At 46.3% G+C, this 22194-nt stretch overlaps 1 protein-coding gene and 1 pseudogene across 2 annotated transcripts in view; both read left to right on the top strand.

The window, feature by feature from the left end:
- Window positions 1-22194, top strand: part of LOC308611089 (centrosomal protein of 78 kDa-like) — a 727725-nt pseudogene that overhangs the window by 406222 nt on the left and 299309 nt on the right. The window lies entirely within an intron of this gene.
- The window catches only part of LOC308611081 (forkhead-associated domain-containing protein 1-like), a gene marked incomplete at its 3' end in the record, with an annotated part of 87922 nt that continues 80846 nt past the window's right edge, over window positions 15119-22194 (top strand). Inside the window, exon 1 of the mRNA XM_081260010.1 lies at window positions 15119-15718. Within this exon, the coding sequence (XP_081116136.1) occupies window positions 15626-15718 (93 nt within the window). The 5' untranslated portion in view covers window positions 15119-15625. The remainder of the gene's footprint in view (window positions 15719-22194) is intronic.

Genomic DNA, 22194 nt, shown 5'->3' with positions numbered 1-22194 from the left:
GGCAGCTCATGGATGGGTGGGGATTCCTCTATTTCTTTCAGGGAGCTTCCTGCCAGCTGACGCCTTCCCCGGTCCTCCCAAAGCCGCCAGCTCTTATGGGACACGCTCTTCTCTTTGGTGAATACGACTAGGGCCACGGCCAAGAAAGGACCCAGATACCTTTTGTGAATGGGCTAAGGCTGGGATTTTCAAGAGGAAATTTTTAAATGCACAGAAGTTGCCACTTGGGAAGCACGCAAGCCCTTTCTTAGGGCTTGAAGTGTAAGAAAGGCTGAAGGGCACAGGCTGCTGCTGGCAGGAGAAGCCGCTCAGCTCTCCTGCCAATCAAATCTCCAGCCAATGAAGTCCTGTCTAGGGGGCATGACCACCGCTTTGTCTTGTGGTCTCAGCCAGGAAAACCCCCTAACCTTCCCTCTGCTTAATTAGCTCAGATCCCTCTTCTTTAAGATGAGAATAAAAATGGCACCTAGCTCGTAGCCTTCCCAATGGGAGCTTGTATACAAAACCCTTAGTACATAGGACCACAAAGCATACACGCTCTCCTACCATCGTCATTATCCTCACTATTCTATTTAACTCACTGTCTTCCAAGATTTCCTTGGGCCCAGGTATTGTCAAGATTCTGGCTTCCTCCTTGCACTTGTGTGTTTTGTTTGTTTGTTTGTTTGTTTTTGCGGTACGCAGGCCTCTCACTGTTGTGGCCTCTCCCGCTGCGGAGCACAGGCTCCGGACGCGCAGGCTCAGCGGCCATGGCTCACGGGCCCAGCCGCTCTGTGGTATGTGGCATCTTCCCGGACCGGGGCATGAACCCGGGTCCCCTGCATCGGCAGGTGGACTCTCAACCACTGCGCCACCAGGGAAGACCGAACTGTATACTTTCAAATGGTTAAGATGGTAAATGTTATGTTATGTATATTTTACCATAATTAAAAATTAAAAATGTTAATTATTTGGGGAAAAAATGCCGTTGGGGACTTTATAATGGATGGCTCAGTCTGTTAGCACTGGACTTACCATTCAATCTCAATATCGTTAAAAACAGGATGACCAGACATTATGTGCTCACTGTGTGATGCAGGATGGATCACACAGTACCGCCTGTGAAGGCGACTGGACAACAAAAAGACTTTGATCTCCTCAGATCTCTAGATCTAACTATTTGTTTACAGGAAACATGGGGAAAAGAGGAACAAGTTAACTGAAACCAAGAAGAAGTGATCAGCCAAATCCAGTATGTGAATGTTCTACAGGACAAAAGACCCAGTTTCTACAACAAATCAGTGGCTGGGGGATAAAAAAGGTCAGGGGCGGGGTGTTGCTGTTACAGAATTAAAGACATTTCAGAGACATAACAACCAAGTGTAATGTGTGGACATTGTCTGGATCCTGATTCTAACAAACCAACAGTAAAAAAGATATCTCTGAGAGAATCAAGGAAATGTGAGCATGGACTGAATAATAGATGATATTCAGGAATGATAATAAGTATTTTTAGCTGTGATCATGTCAAGGCGGGGATAATGTAAAGGAAAAAAAGTCCTTTCAGTTAGGATGTCTTTATGGGTGAAATGACACAACTTGCTTTAAATTAACCTAGAAAAAAACTCAAAAAGGAAGAAAAAAGAATGAAAGAACACTGGGAAAATGTTGAAGCTGGATGATGAATACATGGAGTTAATCGCAGGCTTCTCTAGTTTTGTGTGTGTTTCCAAAATCCCAGAATAAAAAACAATTTTTATGTAGGCAATCTCAAAGGAACATACAGACACACACACAAACAGAGTGAGCTACAACCAAAGCATAAGCAAATGAGGAAGCCATTTGCCTTTAGTAAGTGCAGGAAAAGGGAGATTAAGCCTTGGGCCTTGAAAAATGAGCTCACCAAGTCTAAGATGCCTGTATTAAGCTGGCACCCTCAAAGATGCTCCACACCCTGGCAAGAGGAGGGCTTAAAAACTTTTTTTTTCTGGACTTTCAGAAAGGGGAGCCTATGAAAACCTGTAGTTTTCAATGTGGCTCTGGAGGGGAAAACTAATAATGGCCACAATACTGATGATGATGATGATCACCCTGAAGGTTTGTAACCACGTGGGTCTGGGGCTCAAGTTTATACTCCATGTATTCAGTGGGAAAACTCCCAAGTTGAGGAAATAAATGTCAGTGTTCAGAGGTTATTAGCATCCCTGGCATCCAGCTGAAACAAACAAAAAAGACTTCCGAGAGCAAAGCAGCCAGGAATCAGACCCCTCAGGATTCCCACAGATTAAGTTCAATGAAGAATGAGATCACAGTCAAATTACTAAACATCCAAGCAATAAGTCAGTATGAGCCAGAGTAAGCAGACACAACAAACAAGACATTGAGACACCACCCCACTGCCACTCCCACCCAAAGATTTCAGATGTTAGAATTATCAGATAACAGATTCTAAAATCACTATGTGTTCAATATTTGTTTAAAGAAGGCTTTTAAAATGAGCAAGGAATGAGACTATCAAAAATGGCCAGGCATTTGTCCTCAGGAGTTTGTGGGAGCACAGGAGAGCTATTTGACCCCTGTACATTTGGCTCTTCCATTCTGGTGGGAAAAACAGATTTCTTTACAGAATCAAATTATGCTGGCAATAAAAATTCAAGTGCTTCCAGGAGCCCGAGAGGAAATATGATCAGTGCATTGGGCAGGCAGAACATAGGCTGTATCTAAAGAGGGAGCCTCTTCTCAGCCCCAGCAGATTGTTGATCTATATACAAGAAGAGAGTCCAGGTATTGCCAGATATTCCCATTTTCCCAAAAAAAGGCATAAATCCAGATGTCAATGATCTGTACATGTTGGCTACTGTGGTAGACATCTGGTTTTTGTCACCTAATAGCAATTGACCTCTCTTCTAAAATATTATGGTGTTATGATCCCCCTTTGGGGACAACACCTTTCTCGTAGTCTCAGTCCAGTTTCTCAGAGATGGTGTTGATTCCACCTCTGGCTGCAGGGCTGGGCATGTGGCTCAAGCTCAGCCAATCAGAGCAGTCTCCTGGGCCACAATAATTGGCTCAGGAATGGGCTTTTGACCCACCCAGAGAAAATGAGAAGCAGTGAGGCCATTGGGGGAAGCTTAAGAAAAAGACTCTTATCCTTCCCTATGGAATTCAAAGCTGAGAAGATGTAAGGGCTGGAGCTTCGGCTGCCTTTTTGTGACCATTATAGAGAGATTCTGTCTAAGGTTGGATCCACATGGTTCAAAGAATCCCTGAGAGCTGGAGAGAGGTCAAGGCCTCATGATATCATCTGAGCCTGAACCCAGAGGTTCCCTCTAGACTTTTCATTTTTGGTAACCAGTGAATTTGCATTCATGCTGAGGACAATTTGAATAGGTTTCTCTGTCACTCCACAGAAAGAGGCCTCTCCCTTCAGCAATTAATTAAAAGTCTTTTAACACGCTGGGAAAGCCAGACAAACATATCTGAGGGCTGACCATGGACCTTCAGTCTGCGGTCTCAGCACCTGGCCCCCCCTCTCCTTCTGTACTCTTGTCCCTAGCTTCTCTGATGACTCATGTTCTGGCCTCCATTCCCACTGCTCCTGCCTTGGACCATCCTCTTCTCTCCCTGCTCTGCCTCCGGAAATCCTACTCATCCTTCAGAACTCAAGTCAAATGGGTCCTTTTTTCTTAGCGCTTTTCCTGACAACCCCACCCTAAGCCCTACCCGAGGCAGAAGAAGATACCTCTCCCTCCATCCCCAGGCCCCTCTGACCCCCCCACCGATGAACACTCAGCCCTTCTGCTGAGGATCCTAATTACCCATCCACGTTCCTGTCTCCCCTGCTTCTTGACCGTGATCCAAATTCAGACCCAGATTAGAAGGGATGATATTTGAGGCTTAAGTTTCAAAAAACAATCAGTTCTTAGGAGAAGTCAGAAAACATGGTGAAAGATGAGAATTTGGGTCAGGGATTCGAAAGAAAAGAACAGTTGTTCCGGGGAAAAGAGAGGGTCTATGTGGAGTGCAGTGAGGAAGGAGGAAACACTGGACATATTTAGACCAAACGAAATGATTCAGAGGAAACCTGAGAAGAAATGTCTAGAGAGGCATGAGGTTGATCTGACTGGAAAGGAATATAAAAATTGTGTGACGGGAATGACCCAAAACAACAACGACAAAATGCCCAAAATAGGTGCACTGTTCACATGAGAAAAGAATACGGACAGCAGCAAGACGCTGAGAAACCTCCAGAAAACAAGAGAGAAGGTGACAAAGGATGAGGTCATTTCAAACCAGATAAACTGGGAGGCTTTCTATGAATTGAAAGGGGTTTTTCAAAAGCTAGGGCTCATGTTGGCTTGCCCCTGATGGAAACTCAGGGCACCGAGGCCTCCTGGAATTTTCTGTTCAACAGACAGACACAGGGAGGGTCCCAGGAGGCCAGGCAGTGGCTAGATGTACCAAAAGAACTACCATGGGTCAAAGGACAAAACAAGCAAGGTGTCAGTTTATGAGCCACCCCAGGGAAGCACTGTCTCGCTTTTTACTTCTAAGGACCATGGGACCTTGTCCACAGTTCCCATGCCACCTACCCTGGGACCAAGTCTTTCTTCATGTGATAAAATACCTAAGCCGGAGAGTATCCAATCACAGCGGTCTTTAACCTTTGTTGGGGACATACCTGGTTGAGGCTCTGAGCCCTCTTCCCAGAAAAATACACACAGCCTCAGACACAACAAAGTTTCCTTCCCGTTTAAGCAGCTTATACCCGCCCTGGGGCCCATCTCTTGAACAATATTTCCTAAACTCATTCACTTAATCAAAAAAACATTCATTGCGTGCCAGCTACCTGGTACCTGCCAGGAACTGCTGCCAGGTACTGCTCCGGGCACCAAGGATACAGGGATCCTCGCCTCATGGAGTGGACCTTCCAGTTTGTATCTGAGCCCTCAAATGATCAGAATGTCTGGCGAAGCGGCCCGGGAATTCAGTGATTCTGACATGGGGCCAGAATTAGGACCTGTCGTCCCAAAGAGCCCCAGCTCAAACACCCCTTCTGTAAGGAGAGAGGGGAGGAGTGTATTGAAAGCATGTGCTCTAACTGGGAAGCTCATAGCCTGCTGAGGGAGTGTAGAGGGTGCCTGCACTTTGGAAAAATGTTTGGCAGAATCTCATAAAGCCGGATGTATGTGTGACCCAGAAATTCTACTCCTAGATATATACCCAAGAGATATGTGCACATGTGCATACCAAAAGGCATACACAACGGCCCCCAAATATCCCTGGTGTTCACACCTCTGTGTCCCCTCCCCTTGAGAGTAGGCAGGACTGTACCTTATTTCTAATCAGTAGATGCTGCAAAGGTGATGGGCATGTCATTTCTGTGATTATGTTACAGAAGATTGTAACTTCCATCTTGCCTGGAGACTCTCTCTATGGACTCTCACTGGCTTTGATGAAGCAAGCCACCTTATGGAGAGGCCCACATGGCAAGAAACAGTGCAAGATCTCTGGCTAACAGCCAGCAAGGCGGTGAGGCCCTCAGACTAACAACCCTCAGGGAACTGTATCCTGCCAACCACCACATGAACTGGAAAGAGGATCCTTCCCCAGCTGAGCCTCAGATGAGACCCCAGCCCTGGCCACCTCCCTCATTGCAGCCTGGGAGAGACCCTGAGCAGAGAACCCAGCTAAGCAGTGCCCAGATTCGTGACCCACAGAAACTGTGACATAAGTGTGTGTTTTTGGGATCCGTTAAGTTTGCCGTAATTTGTTCTGCAGGAATAGATAACAGAGTGTAATGCAATGCAGCAGTGAGAATGAATGAACCACAGCTACATCAGACAACGTGGTCGAACCTCACATAGTTGAGTGAAAGAAACCAGGCAGCAAATGGAATCTGTAAGATTCCATTTCCATGAAGTTCAAAACCAAGCAGAATTAATCTATGATTGGAAGTCAGACAAGCGGGAGGGGGTAACAAGAATGAGCACAGGGAGTCTTCTCGGAGGGGCGGGGGTGGGTGGTGATGTTCTGCTTCTTGTTCTGGGTTCTGGTTAGGGTGGGTGCATACACTTTGTGAAAATTCTTCAAGTGTACACTTATCAGTTGTGCTCTTTTCGAGATGTATATTATGTTTTGAAAACAAAACTTTACAAAAAAGAAAATATGCTGGAGTCCAACAGCTAGGGTTCGAATCTTGGACCTATCACTTACAAGATTTGTAACTGGGCAAGTTACTTGACTTTTCTGAGCCCGCTTCTGTGAAATGGGTTGGGCCAAGAATTAAATAAAACAGTGCATGGCATAGCGGCTGGTACCTAACAAGCCTCAGTAAATATTAGCTAGTTTGGTTCACCTCATTCATAGTGGTTCATTGTTAATCCCCCCAAAAAAAGTAGTGGAGGTTGATTTGCCTGGATGCCTGGAAGTCGAATATATGGAGTTGTCTTGCACATGCCACGCCACAGAGACCAGCTGGATTCTCAGAATCCCTCTAGCAGCGATCAGGGGAGCTCAGCCTGCCTCTGACACCCACACCCAGAAATGTCCCTGGGCAACAAGCAAGATGATATGCGAGTGTTCTGAGGTCAAGTTTGCTCTGGGTTGGGACTGAGACGATGCAAATCAAAGCTCTCCCCAGGATGGCTGTGATCGGGTTGAGATGGTGCTGTCCTCCCACATCATCAAGAAAGCAACAAAAACAAGCAAACAGACAGACAGCAACGCGGACATTCACAGAAGGAGTCTGTGGTACCGGGCACAGTTTACTACTTCACACATTTAACCCATTTTGTCTTTACAGTCAATGCTGTTATTACCTCCATTTTACAGGTGAGAGAAGTGAGGTACAGACAGAATAAAACAAACAAACAAACGAAACCAGGCCGATCAGAGGTGGGATCAGCACCCTTCATCTGCAGTTTTCAAACAGAACATACAGACTGACCTCCCTGGCAAAGCTTTTTTTCTGGTTTTTTTTTTTTTTTTTTTTTTTTTTTTTTTTAGAGACAGTGGTTTTTTGTTTTTGTTTTAATTTTTTTAAATTAATTAATTTATTTATTTTTGGCTGTGTTGGGTCTTCGTTTCTGTGCGAGGCCTTTCTCCAGTTGTGGCAAGCAGTGGTCACTGTTCATCGCGGTGCACAGGCCTCTCACTATCGCGGACTCTTGTTGCAGAGCACAAGCTCCAGACGCACAGGCTCAGTAGTTGTGGCTCACGGGCGTAGTTGCTCCGCGGCATGTGGGATCCTCCCAGACAAGGGCTCGAACCCACGTTCCCTGCATTGGCAGGCAGACTCCCAACCACTGCGCCACCAGGGAAGCCCCCTGGCAGATCTATGATTTGCAAGAGATGAATGTCCCAACCAGCCTTGTCTGTATCTGAGAAAACACCTGGGTGACTTCTCATTTTCTGACAGGGGAAAGGGGTGAGCACGGCCGCAGAAGGCCTCAGTGACCAGCTGTGATTTTGTGGTTTGAATTTATTTTTGTGAACCTGTGTGTGTGTGTGTGTGTGTGTGTGTATAAAAACCTGCATTTCCTTAGCCCATAGCGTCAGGTTAGTAATGGACTGTGGAGCCTCCAGTGGCCCTTTGCTCTCCCATCTGACACCTACTCAACAGCTTAGCTACTTCCTGATCTTCGAGCGCTCTCTCTCTCTTTTACACTCCCTTTCTCCTGTTCCAGCTCTTTCCCTGGCTCTCTCTTACCCCTTAAAGGCTGGGCAAGCTCCCTACCTGTTCCAGGCAGGAGGCCAGCATTCATTTCTTGTTGGAATGCAGGGGACAACAAGCAGATCTGGGGAGGGGGCACAGTGGATGGGCTCTCCCGGTCAAGGACAGCCCAGGGAAGGTAACTGCGGCCCAATGAGATTTTATGGGGCAGAGGTCCTGCAGGAAAGAAGCCCAGTGGGTGGCAGGAGAGGTCCCTGGCAAGCCCCAGCTACCCCCTCCTGGCCTCAGCTCCCTCCCCCTCTTGCTGCAGGCACTGCCCAAACTTCAGGACAGCCAGAAGCCCAGATTGTTCAGGGCTGAGGGAAAGCAGGTGGTGAGCATGGGTGTCTCGTGGCTGTGACACCTGTCACCTGTGGTCCCCGGGGAAAATACCGTCCCATCACAGTCATCTAGATTCAAATCCTGTTCTGGCTGTGTCACCTTGGTCACACACCTCCATGGCTCTTGAGCCCTATTTTCCTGTTCCAGTGGGAGTGACGTGATAGAAATAACACCCGTCACGACACTTTTGGGCGCTTCTCTGCAGAGCTCCGAGGTCCAGGTGTTTCACACACACCTACTGCCCCAGGTTATGCTGAGGATTAAATGAGATGATCCACAGGAAGGACTGGGACAGAGCCCTGCGGGTGGAAAGCCCGGAGTTAACATCACTCGCTCCAGTATTAGGAGGACAGCTGGGAATGACAAAGCTGGGACCTGGACCCAGGCCTTTCAGACACCAGCATCCTGATGTTGATGGAGATACAGTACAGCCTTGGTAGCCACCCAGAGCTCAAGAAGATTGATTGATTACAGGCATCACCAAGGAGCCCATATAAGCTAGAAATCTTTTTTTTTTTGGCCATGCCTTGTGGCTTGCGGGATCTTAATTTCCCCACCAGGGATTGAACCCGGGCCAGGGCAGTGAAAGCACCAAGTCCGAACCAGTGGACCGCCAGGGAATTCCCCAGGTGCAGTATTTTGAACACCCCATCATCGCAAAGTACAACTCTCACTCAGCCCAGGACATGCTATGATAAAGCCATGAGTTATTGGGGTATTTTAGTTTCTGTTTTTGAAATTTAAGTGGATGACATGGAACTGGGTTTTAAGACTTTCACACACCCTTTGAGATGACTGTGGCATCCTGTGGGGAGCGGCAGGGTCCAATCAAGATTTGGCAATTTCTGCTCCAGTGAGCCTGAATGTCAGCTTTGTTCTCCGTTTAGTATTTCCTCATCGAGAGATGGACTAATGGCAACATAGGCTCTCCCAAGCCTATCGGGGGGCCAAGGGCGGCACCGGCTCCAGGCTGGCCTGGATGGGCTCTGTAGGGTCTGGCTGGCAATGAGCAGGGTTGCATTCTGTGCTCATGTTGATGACACTGAAGACAAGCATGGAGATGGGCATGGGGCTGGCGAGGGCCAAGGCTACAGAAGCCTAGGTCCTGGGGTAAGGACAGTTCAGCTCAGCAGCTCAAGAGTAGGAGGCAAGGCTGTGGGCGGGTGGCAAGGGCTGCCCCTGTTCATTCACTCATTCGTTCATTCAGGCACTGTTCTATGTACTGGTGATACAGCAGTGAACAAAAGAGAAAAAAAAAAACCCTGCCCTCATGGAGCTTAAGTTGGGGGGCAGGGGGGAGTTGGGAGTGGGGAGACTGACAACAAATAAGAGAAGGAAACTAAATAAATAGCATGTTAGAGGAGTGGTAAGATGAAGGGAAGAGCAATAGAGTGAGGTGTTTGTTTTGTTATTCATGTTTTTTTGGGGGGGTGTCTTTTGTTTTGTTTTGTTTTTTTGGGTGGCATCATGGGGCTTGCAGGATCGACCAGGGATCGAACCGGGCAGTGAAAGCACCGAGTCCTAAACATTGGACCGCCAGGGAATTCCAAGACCCTTTTAAATAGGGTGACATTTGAGTAAAAATCTGAAGGAGCTGAAGGAGATCCCTGGGGGAAGTGCCTGGTAGGGAGAAGAAACAGTAACTGCAAAGGCCCTGAGGCAGAAATGTGCCTGGAGAGTTGAGCCTGACCCTCTCTGTTCCTCTGAAGTTACCACTCAGGGCCCCGGCCTCTGTGGTCACTCCTCATACATTCCTAAGGTCTTTCTGGTCGAATGGAACTAACCCAGGCAGAACCTTCCAGGCTGACTGAGGGCCTGGAAGAGATTTCTAGGGACAAGTGCTGGGAGGGCTCTGCGATTCAACTGCAGGGTTGAAAAAGTCCTGAGGTTTTGCCAAGCTTTTAACAAATGCACAAGGAATTTGAAAGAATGCAACACATTCATTCCTGGACCATGCTCCAGAGCTGCCTAATCAGAATCTCTGAGGTCTGTGCCAGGGAATGTGCATTTCTAAGAGCCTCTAGGCATGTGGGAGCATCTTTACCATATATTCCATCCCATATCGATTTCCATGATTTTTCTCTCTTATATCTTCTTCTAATTGACTAGAGTGGAGTCTGCCATCTTTCATCTTTCTCAGATGAATATTTTGAGTTTGTCTTGGGGCACCTTGTCCGTCATTTCCTGCCAGGGAAATGAGGCATTCTGTAGGTAGTCAGCAGGTCTGTTCTGCTCCCAGACAGAAGGGGCTGATTTGAAAAAGGTGACATGGGGTGAGGGGAGATAGTTGGCATTTGCATGTCTTCTCCACACGCTCCATCCCCCAGCCCCGTGCCCATGGGGAGTGCGGGGGGGTTTCTTAAGGATCTGATCCAGGTCAACACTGGGGCCACCGTCTGACCTTATAGGGACTCAGGTGATGTTTGTAGAAGTAAAGAACACATGAATGAATAAACGCGAGTTTTGACAGGGAAGGACAGGAACAGTAAGGCTGTGGGCTTGTTAATACCCTTTCCCTAGCACGGGGGAGAATCTTCCATTCTTTCAGAAGTGTTCCTTCCACCCCATCCATCTCCCATCTCCACCCCCACCCCCAGAAGTGATGGTCCCCCCAGCTTACTCTGTTTTCTCCTCCACAACAGAGAGAACTAGAGATTCGGGTGGGACGGGGGGTACTAACCTCCAAGCTTCTCGTGGTTCAGCTCCATTACCCTCCCACGCCTGACCACCCCCTCCTCAACGCACCGAGCCTAGAGCTAAGGTCAGTAGGGAGGATTCTCGAGTCTGCTCCTTCCCCGCTGTAAGACTTGGAGCTACTTCTGTGAACACTGAGCCTGTTTCTCCATCCTTGAAACGGGGCTGGGGACCTCTAGGGGGCAGGTCGGAGAGGGCTCGCAGCGCTGCAGCGGGCTGTAATTGGCCGGGTGCTGCCAGCGCACCTCCCCCTCATCCTCGGGCACCGCGCACGCCACGCCCCTCCCCAGCTCGGCCGTCAGAATGGCGTTGCCGTGGCGACGTTTGTAAAAAGGCCGGGCGGGCGCGCGGGCTGCGGGCCTTCGCCTGGAGACTCCGCGGGAGGGCGGCAGAGCGGAGGTCAGGGCTCTCGGCGGAGGACGAGGCGTGGGCTTCTTCCTCTGGCCAGGTGAGAGCGGCGCGCGAGGAGGCGGCGGGCGGAAACCTGGGCCGGAGGAGGCCAGCCCTGCGAGGTCAAGGGCGTTGGGGTAGGCAGGGGACCCGGCGCCAGCCGAGTCCGAACTCTCTGATCCAGGCTCGGGTCGCCAGGAGCACCCCAGAAAAGGTGCCCCAACACCAGCCGTTCCTTCCTAAATGCAGCCCCTACCTCGCCCCCCAAGGGAGGGGCACGGGAGCTTTAAGCCTCTCCTGGGCACTAGCTCTTGGATGTCCTGTGAGTATAGCTGGGATTAAGAGAGGAACCCGTTTCCCCTGATTTATGGACAACACCCACCCAATGGTCAGAGACACACACACACACACACCCGCCCCTTACCTGAACTCCCCTTCTTTAAGGAACTTTGAGGCCACTGTAAACCTCAAAAGAAAGTTTGCTCCTATAGCCCAATTCTGAGCCATCCAAAGTGGTCGGGGGAACGCAGATGACTGAAGCCCTTTTGCTCTTTCCTGTGGCTGGTGCTCCATGGCGCTGAGTAAGAACGAATTCACAGAGCTCCACACATTCAAATTACTTTGACAGTGTTTTCACGCAAGGAAGTGATGCACAGGGCAAAATGAAGGTGGAGAAATATTGTCCAATCCAAAAGCTAAAGAGATAGAATTTAGGTTTTCCAAGGAGTCATCTAAGCTAGATACTGACAGGAAAAATGAAAGGTAGTTACTATCAAAGCTTCCTAGCCAGCTGGCTGTACTGACTTGCTTTGAGGTGTCCTTTGTATTTTCATTCACTCAGCAAGTGTTTCCCAAGCACCTACTATGTGTCAGGTTCTGCCCCCCCGCCGCCCCCTGCCCTGGAGAAGGGGTAATGCACAGAACTGGCAGGAACTGCAAAGGGTCTGACATTTGACCCTGTTTGAAAGTTAGTAAGTAAGGCTGCCCAGCTTATAGTTCCTGGCAGAAGACAAGAGACTCCTGGGGCAGAAACAAAGAACTTGATTACTCACAGCACAGCTGACATAACAGGCAGCAGAGCTGCATATGCACATTGGTTCCTGTTGCCCTGAAAGTCCCTCGGGGTGGTGCAGAGCAGCCAGTGTGGATGCTGTGCGCACAGTGGGTCTGTGTCCCAGGTAAGGAACTCCAAACTCAGGAAACTGCAATCTTTGAAAGGGGCTGCTAGCAAACCTGCCCAACTTTTGCCCCAGAAGGAGCCGTTATCTTTATTAGAAACATTACCTCTATCCTCCCAGGCTGTTTGCCATACAAGCAGCCTCGGAAAGTGAGTGCAGGACAAAATCTTTCAATGCCTTTGCTCTGAAGATGGGTACAAACACAAAATACCCATGAAGAATCGCTTCTGAACAAACTGAACACAGTCCTGGTTTTCCAGGAACATATATGTTAGTGAAAGAGAAACCAACAGCAAGCATAACTAAAGAAAGGAACAAGAACATGTCAGAGAATGATAAGTACAAGGAAGGAAACACAGCAGGGGAAAACTAGCAGGGGAATAACATGACTGAGGGTGCCTTTAGCCAGAGTGGTCAGTCAGGTGGTTGCCCCGAGGGGGGACGTCTGAGCAGAGAGAAGACCCCAGCCTTGGGGACGTCTGGGGTGAGAGCTAAAAAACAAATATGCACATGATCCAAGTTTAAGTTTTAGATTAGTGGCGTTTCCTGTGGTTTTCCTGCAGAAGAGACATTTCTTGGAAGTTTCCATTTTAGCTTAATTAGACTTGAATGTGTTGCGTGCTAACATGGTCCTCTGCAATTGAAGATTAATAACTGAAGGCAGCAGAGCATGGTTCTTTGGGAAGAGGAAATGTCTTTTCCCCTGTATACATGACAGCGAACTTAATCAAATGTATTTCTCATTATCTGAAAGCATCAATATTTGTGGGACATCCACAGGCCTCAAAGTTTACAAATATAAACTATCCTGCTTATTTTTATTTCTCTTACCCCCAGGTAGGGTCTCGTCTTCCTTTCAGAGGATAGAATGCTGGTTTCAAGGACTTTCTTTTACTACATGTGCCAAGTGTCAGCAGACAGTGCAATTCCCCCACCCCTACTCTGCCCCACCAGCAGCAATGGAGGTTTATACACTGGTTACATGCAAAGGCTCAGAGTTGTCACACACTTACTATTGTGTGACCTTAACTTCTCTGAGTCTCAGTTTCCTCATTTGTAAAGTGGGACAATACTGACACCTGCCTCGCAGGGTGGTTCTGAGGATGAAAAGAGGCCATGTGTGTAAAAGGATAGCCCAGTGCCTGGCACTTAGTAGGGATTCAGTGATGGAATGATGATGGAGATGTTGATGGAAAGCAGAGCCAGACCGGAGACCCTCTACGGTCAGACCTAGATGATTTTTGTTTTTATCCACAGTCTAACAACTTCACACTTCAGTGACCTTTCAGTTGAAAAGAGACTTTGGGGACTTTCCTGGTGGCTCAGCGGTTAAGAATCCGCCTGCCAATGCAGGGGACACGGGTTCGAGCCCTGGTCCAGGAAGATCCCACATGCCTCGGAGCAACTAAGCCAGTGCACCACAACTACTGAGCCTGCACTCTAGAGCCTGCGAGCCACAACTAGGGCCCGTGTGCCGCAACTACTGAGCCCACGTGCTCCAATTACTGAAGCCTGCACACCTAGAGCCCATGCTCCACAACAGGAGAAGCCACCACAATGAGAAGCCTGCGCACTGTGAGGAAGAGTAGCCTCCTCTCGCCGCAACTAGAGAAAGCCCACATGCAGCAACGGAGACCCAACACAGCCAAAAAAAAAAAAAGGAAAAAAAAGAAAAGAGGCTATCTTTGACATGGCACTGAGATGGATCAGAATTCAAATATCATGTGAATTATCATCAACATCTTGGAACCAGCTGAAGTCACTGACATTTTTATGTTTTAAAACACATGTATATATGGGCTTCCCTGGTGGCACAGTGGTTGAGAGTCCGCCTGCCAATGCAGGGGACACAGGTTCGTGCCCCGGTCTGGGAGGATCCCACATGCCGCGGAGTGGCTGGGCCCGTGAGCCATGGCCTCTGAGCCTGTGCATCTGGAGCCTGTGCTCCGCAACGGGATAGGCCACAACAGTGAGAGGCCCGCGTACCGCAAAAAAAAATAAAATAAAAATAATAAATAAATAAAAATAAAAAAAATAAAAAACATGTATAGGGCTTCCCTGGTGACGCAGTGGTTGAGAATCTGCCTTCTAATACAGGGGGCATGGGTTCGAGCCCTGGTCTGGGAAGATCCCATGTGCCGCGGAGCAACTAGGCCCGTGAGCCACAACTACTGAGCCTGCGCATCTGGAGCCTGTGCTCCACAACATGAGAGGCCGCAATAGTGAGAGGCCCGTGCACCATGATGAAGAGTGGCCCCCGCTTGCCACAACTAGAGAAAGCCCTCGCACAGAAATGAAGACCCAACACAGCCAAAAATAAATAAATAAAATTTAAAAACATGTATAGGGTTTACTTTGAAATGCATTAAAATATAAAATGTATAGATGGGTAGATATGTGATAAAGCAAATAGAACAAAATGTTGATTGTAGAATCTGGGTGATTGTTCTATAGAAGTTCACCATCCACTTCTTTCAACTTTTCTGTGTGTTTGACATTTTCATAATAAAATGCCAGCAAAAGATACGTACAGAGTCTTGACCGTACAGCCAAGCTATAATCTTGATATTTTGTCTTTGGAAATCATTTTTTTTTCAACCTAAATATATGAAGGAATGCGGTGACTTAAAAAGAAAGTATCTTCTAATGCCCATTTCCTTGATGACTGACTCTTCCACACTTTAAGAAGCTCTGTAGAAGTTGGAGTTTCTTGAGTCAAAGTTCAGAAGCCCAAGATTAATAACAGTCACAGTCACAGTAGGACAAATGGGTGTTTAGTGTAGCATTCACCATTCTAGATGCTTCACATTTAATCCTCACAAAACTCTTTGGGATACAGAGTATCATTAGCCCCATTTTACAGATGAGGAAACAGAGGCATAGAGAGAGAATAAGTAACTCACTCAGAGTCACAGAGCTAGTAAGTGGTGGGTTAGTAACACTGAGTATTTGATTCTGTCAGATAACTAACCCCAAACTAAGCTTAATGGGAGGTGGAGAGCGGTTATCAGTGGAATTCAGATTTGTTTGGGTTTTTTTTTTTGCTATTGCTTGTTTGTGCTCTGAGTTACATAAAGGATGTCCTCTTGTGATCAGAAGCAAGCTCATCTATGCCGGCTATCACTGTTAAAAGGACAGTCTTAAAAATGTGCAGAATTATCATTGTGATCATTGTTAAATCCAGCTATCCACTCCTACCTCTGCTGACTTCTCCTGTGGACATTATGGTGTATTCCATTCATTCTAAATATGACATTGAATAATTAGAGGACTGTATTTTTCTAACAAAATTGTTTTCTGAAAACCTTTTATAGGGAAAGCAGAGAATATGAAAGCCTATCTAAAGAGTGCAGAAGGCTATTTTGTCCTGAATAAAAGCACTACGATTGGAAGGCATGAAAATTCAGACCTTATTTTAGAGGTAAGACCTCTTCCTAGCCAGTCCCCGACCCTCCCTACCCCTCACACCACCAAAAGTCCTTACTGTTCTGTGGACTCCAGTCTCTTGTAAAGCACAGCCTCTGGCTAACAGTCCCAGCCTTCCTCGGTGTGCCACCAATAACCAATCCCGGCATGTGCTGGGTCTCCCTGGCACATGTGGTAAGAATGAGCACAGTGCAAAGTGCGATGGGCCCTGTGTCCTTTGCTGACTGTGTCTGCAGTGTCCCACCCTGATGGCGTGGTTTGGAAGGTGGGCTTAGAGCTGATGCTTGACCTTCACCTGCTCTGCGTCTGGCAGCCACGGCCACCTGAAGGGCCCAGCTTGAGCAATGGCCTCTCGCCCTTTCCAGAGCTTCTGGAGACTATGGGCCCCTCAGAGCCCTCCCGTGCCCCCGTACCTCCAAGTAGTAAATCAGGGTAAGCCCTGGGCATGGCCTCAGTGCTCTCTCACTTCATTTCATTCCATTCTCTGAATTAGCTGTGGCTTGGTCCACAGTCGCAGCTCATTGACAGCCAAGGAAGTTGGAAGAAATTGTAAGTAAGGAATTATACAAACAGTGGCTTTGAGCCTTTTACCATTTTGAAAGGGATTAAAATATTGAAGCAGAAAGAGAAATGCAATGGAATCCCTTTAGGACTGTGAAAGGCAGACCACTCTCAGACTTCACTCAACAGATTTTTTTAAACTTTATTTTGAAATAATTATAGATGCACAAATAGTAGAGGGAATGGCACGAAGCATGTGTGGAGACCTGTGCCATTTTACCACGTGTGGATTTGGGTGTGGCCCTCAGGATATAGGAGTATTCCATCATCAGAGATGTCCCTTGTGATGCTCCTTTTATAGTCACAATTCCTCCTCCCACCATCGTCCCCACGCTCCGAAAACTACTAATCTGTTCTCCATCTCTATAATTTTCATCATGTATGTATGACCTTTGTGATTGATTTTTTTTTTTTTTAGTCAGTGTAGTGCCCTTGACATCCATTTAGGTTATTAGCTTGTTCTTTTATTGCTGAGTAATAGTCCACGGTATGGACGTATCACCTATGTTTAACCATTCACTTTTTGAAGGACATTTTGTTTCCATTTGGGGCTATTACAAATAAATGTACTATAAACATTTGTGTACAGGTTTTTGTGTGAACATAAGTTTTTATTTCTCTGTGATAAATGCTCAGGAGTATGATTGCATGGATTAACATATGTGTTTATATATATTCGGTTTGTAAAGAAACTGCCAGACTTATCCAGCATGGCTGTACCATTTTTCATTTCCACCAGCTATGTATGAGACACATCCTCACCAGCAATTAGCATAAACACTGTTTTTCATTTTAGCTGTTTTAGTAAGTGTGTAGTGGTATCTCATCATAGTCTTAACTTGCATTTTCCAAATCGATAGTGATGTTAAATGTCTTTTCATGTACGTGTTTGCCTTCTGCATATCCTCTTCAGTGAAATATCTCTTCATATCTTTTAAGTGTCTCTAATCGAATTGTTTAGTTTTTTTACCATTGAGTTTTGAGAATTCTTTATGTATTTTAGATATGAGTCCCTTGTCAGATAGATGGTTTGCAAATATTTTCTCCCATCCGTAGCTTGTCTTCTCATTCTCTTAGCAGAGTATTTCACAGAGCAAAAGCTTTAACTCTTGATGAAGTCCAGGTAGTTATTTTTTCTTTTATAGATCATGCTTTTAGTGTCATGTCTAAGAACATGCCACAAGGTCCCTGACCCTGAGGATTTTCTCTTACGTTTTCTTCTAAGTGTTTTATAGTTTTATGTTTAAATCTATGAACCATTTTGGGTTCACTGTCGTTTATGATGTGAGATTTAGGTCAAAGTTCATTTTTCTTGCATGTGGATATTTAGTTGTTCCAGAACCATTTGTTGAAAAGACTATCCTTTCTCCATTGAATTGCTTTTGCAAGTTTGTCAAAAATAATCTGGCCATACTTTCTATGGGGGCTACTTCTTAGTTCCCTATTATGTTTCATGGATCTATTTGTCATAATGGATCTACCATTATGAGATAGCCTTGATTACTGTCGCTATGTAAGTCTTAAATCAGGTAGAGTGATTCCTCCCACTTTTCCTTAAAGAAATTTTTTAACCTCTTCTAGTTGCTTTGCCTTTCCATTTACATTTTAGTGTAAGCCTGTCTGTATACACAAAATATCATGCTGTAATTTTGATTGGAATTGTGTTTTATCCTATATATCAATGTGAGAATAATTGATATACTCCTATATTGTCCTCCAATTCATGAACATGGTATATTTCTCCATTTATTCAGTGTCTCTCATGAGTGTTTTGTAGTTTTCAGCATACGAGTCCTGTACGTGTTTTGTTAGATTTACACTTAAGTATGTCTCTGTCTTTTTTTTTGAGTGATTGTAAATGGTATTATATTTTTAATTTTGGTGTCCACATGTTCATTGACAGTATATAGAAATACAGTTGATTTTTGTATGCTTCTTGGTATCTTGCAACCTTAACTGCACTTTCTTATATAAGGGCTTTTGTAGATTTCTTGGGATTTTATACATAAACAATCATGTCATCTGCAAATAAGAACAATTTTATTTCTTCTTTCAGAAAAGGAGATCTGAATGCTTTTAATCTTCTTTTCCTTGCTTTATTTCCCTGGTTAAGACTTCCAGGACTCTGCTGAACAAGAGCAGTGTATAAATCCTTATATTCGCTTGTTCCTGACCTTAGGGGAAAGCAGTTACTCTTTCACCATTAAGTAGGAGTTAGCTGTAGGGTTTTTATACATGTTCTTACCCAGTGAGAAATTTCCCCCTTTATTCCTAGTTTTCTGAGAATGTTTATTGTAAATGCAACAGATTTAAAGATAACTCCATGAACCTCCCCGTGAGATTCTCCTCCATGATATGGTCTCCCTTCAAGGACACAGAACATCTGTTCAGTGTGCAAAGTGGGAGGGAAAAGAAGAAGAAGAAGAACTGTAGTTTCTTCTTTATCCTAACAAGGCATAGATTTGGGGTCGTTTTATTTCCTGTCTGGCTAAAGTAGAGACAGAGATCTCTGTTTTGAACCTGACTATGATATTAGAAAACTGTAGTAATTTTTAAAAGCACGGGCTTTGGAGATAGACAGACCTGGGTTTGAATCTCATTAGGCTACTTTGTGGCTGAGTGACTTCAACCAAATTACTTAATCACTCTGAGCTCCTTTTCCCTGTCTGTAAACCTCTTACCTCACAGGGTTATTCTGAGGATTAAGTGAGAAATGCATATAAAGAGCCTGGCATTTGGTGCTCAGTGAATGACACAATGATCATTATTATGGTCTCATAAAACAGAGACTGAGAAGAATCCTCAGTGGTGCACAGGGTTGAGATGAGGACCCACTGACATTAATAAGCCATTTGGAAAAGGGAACTAATGAGGACAGTTATTAACGAGACAGAAATTGAGTTGCATTCATTGTATATAAATAATTGACTGCTTACTGCTCCTCAGACTTAGCCTAAGAAATACGTCACTAGGCTTCCCTGGTTGCGAAGTGGTTGAGAGTCTGCCTGCCAATGCAAGGGACACGGGTTCGTGCCCCGGTCCGGGAATATCCCACATGCCACGGAGCGGCTGGGCCCGTGAGCCATGGCCGCTGAGCCAGCGTGTCCGGAGCCTGAGCTCCACAACAGGAGAGGCCACAACAGTGAGAGGCCCGTGTACCACACACACACAAAAAAAATGTCAGGGATTTATATTACTAAAAATCATCCTTGCAATTACCCAGAGGTTACATCTAGCAAATAAAAAAGATTGTTTGTTTTATTTGCCTGCATCAATCCTAAAGAATAGGCAGTCATGCTTCTAAAGATTTCTACTCATCAGCAAGGCTGACATGTTGTTTTGACTATTGGTATTGTAGTATTTCGACATCATTTACTCTTTCCGATAATGGAAGGTAGTTACATGCTTCTTGTTTTTAAAAATTGGGAGAAAGGAAAATATAAGGAAGAAAATAAAAGTCACTTGTAATCATTTGGCTCAGGGAAAAATCAATATTGATATTTGCTGGGTTTTACCCTCCAGACTTTTTTCTATATCCTGTAAGGAGTTTGGTTCCCTAAGGCAGTAGGAAGCCTGTTTATAGCCAGGCTAGTGAGAACTGTTTATAGTCAACAGTGATAACTGTTGCTATCACTCATTCATTGCACAGTATTTACCCAGAGCCTCAGCACCGAGCCAAGTCTAGGGGTACAGTGATGTCAGAACTGGACATGGTCCCTGCCATCAGGAAGCTGCCAGGAGAGAGAGAAATAAGTCAAATGATCCCACAAAGGTGTGACTAATTCCATTCCAACATTGGGGCTGTAAAGGAAAGGAATATGGAAGACAAGGAGGACTTAACTAGACAATAGGAGAAGGGAATGGCATGTGCAAGGGTCCTGGGGTGGAAGAGCATATTGTGAACCCAAGGGACTGAGAGAAAACCAGGGCGTCCAGAAGTCAGAGTGGGAAGGAGGAGGGCTAAGGGACAAGTCGGCCTCCTTCATGTCACCATAAGGGTTTTGATCTTTATCTGAAAAGCAGTGGGAAGAAGGTTTGAAGGATTGTAAACAAGGGGGAGACCTGCCAGTGAACATCCCGGCTGCTGTGTGCAGACGAGCCATCAGGAGCTCTATTCACAATCTCCCCTCTCCCATTTTACACGGCTCAAAAGCCTCAGCCTTGCTCATTTCACAGCTAAACCTTGCAAGTTATAATTTATATGATTTGATGTACCTTGTAAACTGTATTTTTTAGAGTTGGATATGGCTGTTATTTAAACTCTGCTGAGAAAGGGACTCAGTTCTTCCAGAATGAAGAAACACCAAAGCCAGTGGTTGTTGGATTTTCCTCATGTTTAAGAGTGGTTGTTCAACATGAACTCCTAGGCATTCTGACCCAGTGGGTTTGGGGTAAGGCCCAGGAATCTTCACATTTGTATGCTCCCCAGGTTCAGGTGGGGGGAATGGAGTCCCTGGAGTTGGTTCCAGGACCACACTTTGAGAACCCCACCATCAGTGCTCCCTCCCTCTCCCTTCTTGATCAGCAGAGCTCCTGCTTGTGTGTGTGTGTGTATTCTTTCAATAAACTTTGTTTTGAGGAAAAGAGAAGCGAAGGGTAAACAATGAAGGGCTGACTGACCCTACCCCCTCCCCAGGGACTCCCCCAGTCCCACCCTGGGGAAGTCCCAGGATCCCTAGAAGACTGAGCTCTAGGACAGCCCAAGTCAGTGCAGGGCTGCAGCTAGGAAGGTGGAGATGGAAGAGAAAAAGAAAGAACAGACATGACAGGGGGTTGAAATGCTGGTGTCCACACCTCACCCTCGGTGGTCAGTGTCCTGCCAGGCATCTCCTTTCTCATGGGTTTAGCCATCTCTCCAGCCTGTGTCAGCCCTTCTCGCGTGGGATCTGAGGGTCATGAAGCCAGACTGATCTCATACACATACCCCAGATCCCATCCAGCCAGATGACTCTCGTCCCTTTTCCTGGCCCCTGTCAGTTCTGGGCTGCCTCTCAGGAAAGAACCAGAGCCTACACCTTAATCTTGTTTATTATTATTAAACAAGGCTGCTGGGATTCTCCTATTATTTGCATAATTTCACGGACATGCAGGTATGTCTGCTCTGTCAAAGGACACACACAGCTGTAGCTCTGATGGGCATGGCCAAATTGTCCACCAGAGGTTTCCGGATGTGGTGTCCTGCCAGCAGTGGACGCCCGTCTCCCACTCCCTCCCCAGCCTAGGGTGCTGACCCCCCATTGGATCTTCACTGATCTACGGGGTGAAGTATGGTACCTGTGTCATTTTAATTCACATTTCTCTTATTCTAAGCGAACACCTGCATTTTGAGACATAAGGTGACAGGTGGACTCTCTGTGGGGAAATCCACGGAATGAAACAGGCCTGGGAGGGTGCACTTGCTGGCTCCCCATCTGCATCGCGCTTGTCCTCCTGCCTGGGTCGTGCTCCCATCCTCCCCCCTCACCCCCACCTCACCCCTGGCTTCTCCCCAAGTGCTCCTTGCTCTGGTGGTTCACCTGTTAGCTCTCACCAGTCCTCAGGGAATGTTTTGCCCCCTGTTTGGGAACTGGCGGCTGATTTCATTGGTCAGTACCCAGCACAGCAATTGATGGGACTAGTTTCTCACCAGCAGATGGAGGGCTTCCAAGAGGAAAAAGTTCAGAGGAAAGGGCTAGATCGTGATCTCATTTTTCTCATTTTTTTTATTGTGGTAAGATATGCATAACATAAAATTTACCATCTTAACCACTTTTATTAAGTGTGCAGTTCAGTGGCATTAAATATATTCACACTGTTGTGCAGCCATCACCCCCATCCATCTCCAGAACTCTTTGAATCTTGCAGAACTGAAACTGCACCCATGAAACAACAACTCCCCTTGTCCCCCCATCCCAGCCCCCAGCAACCACC

This window comes from Mesoplodon bidens (assembly GCF_964165515.1).
Source record: "Mesoplodon bidens genome assembly, contig: HAP1_SCAFFOLD_157, whole genome shotgun sequence".
NCBI classification, from domain to species: Eukaryota; Metazoa; Chordata; class Mammalia; order Artiodactyla; family Ziphiidae; genus Mesoplodon; species Mesoplodon bidens.
The sequence above is the reverse complement of the archived record's forward strand: the minus strand, read 5'-3'. Positions and strand labels throughout refer to the sequence as shown.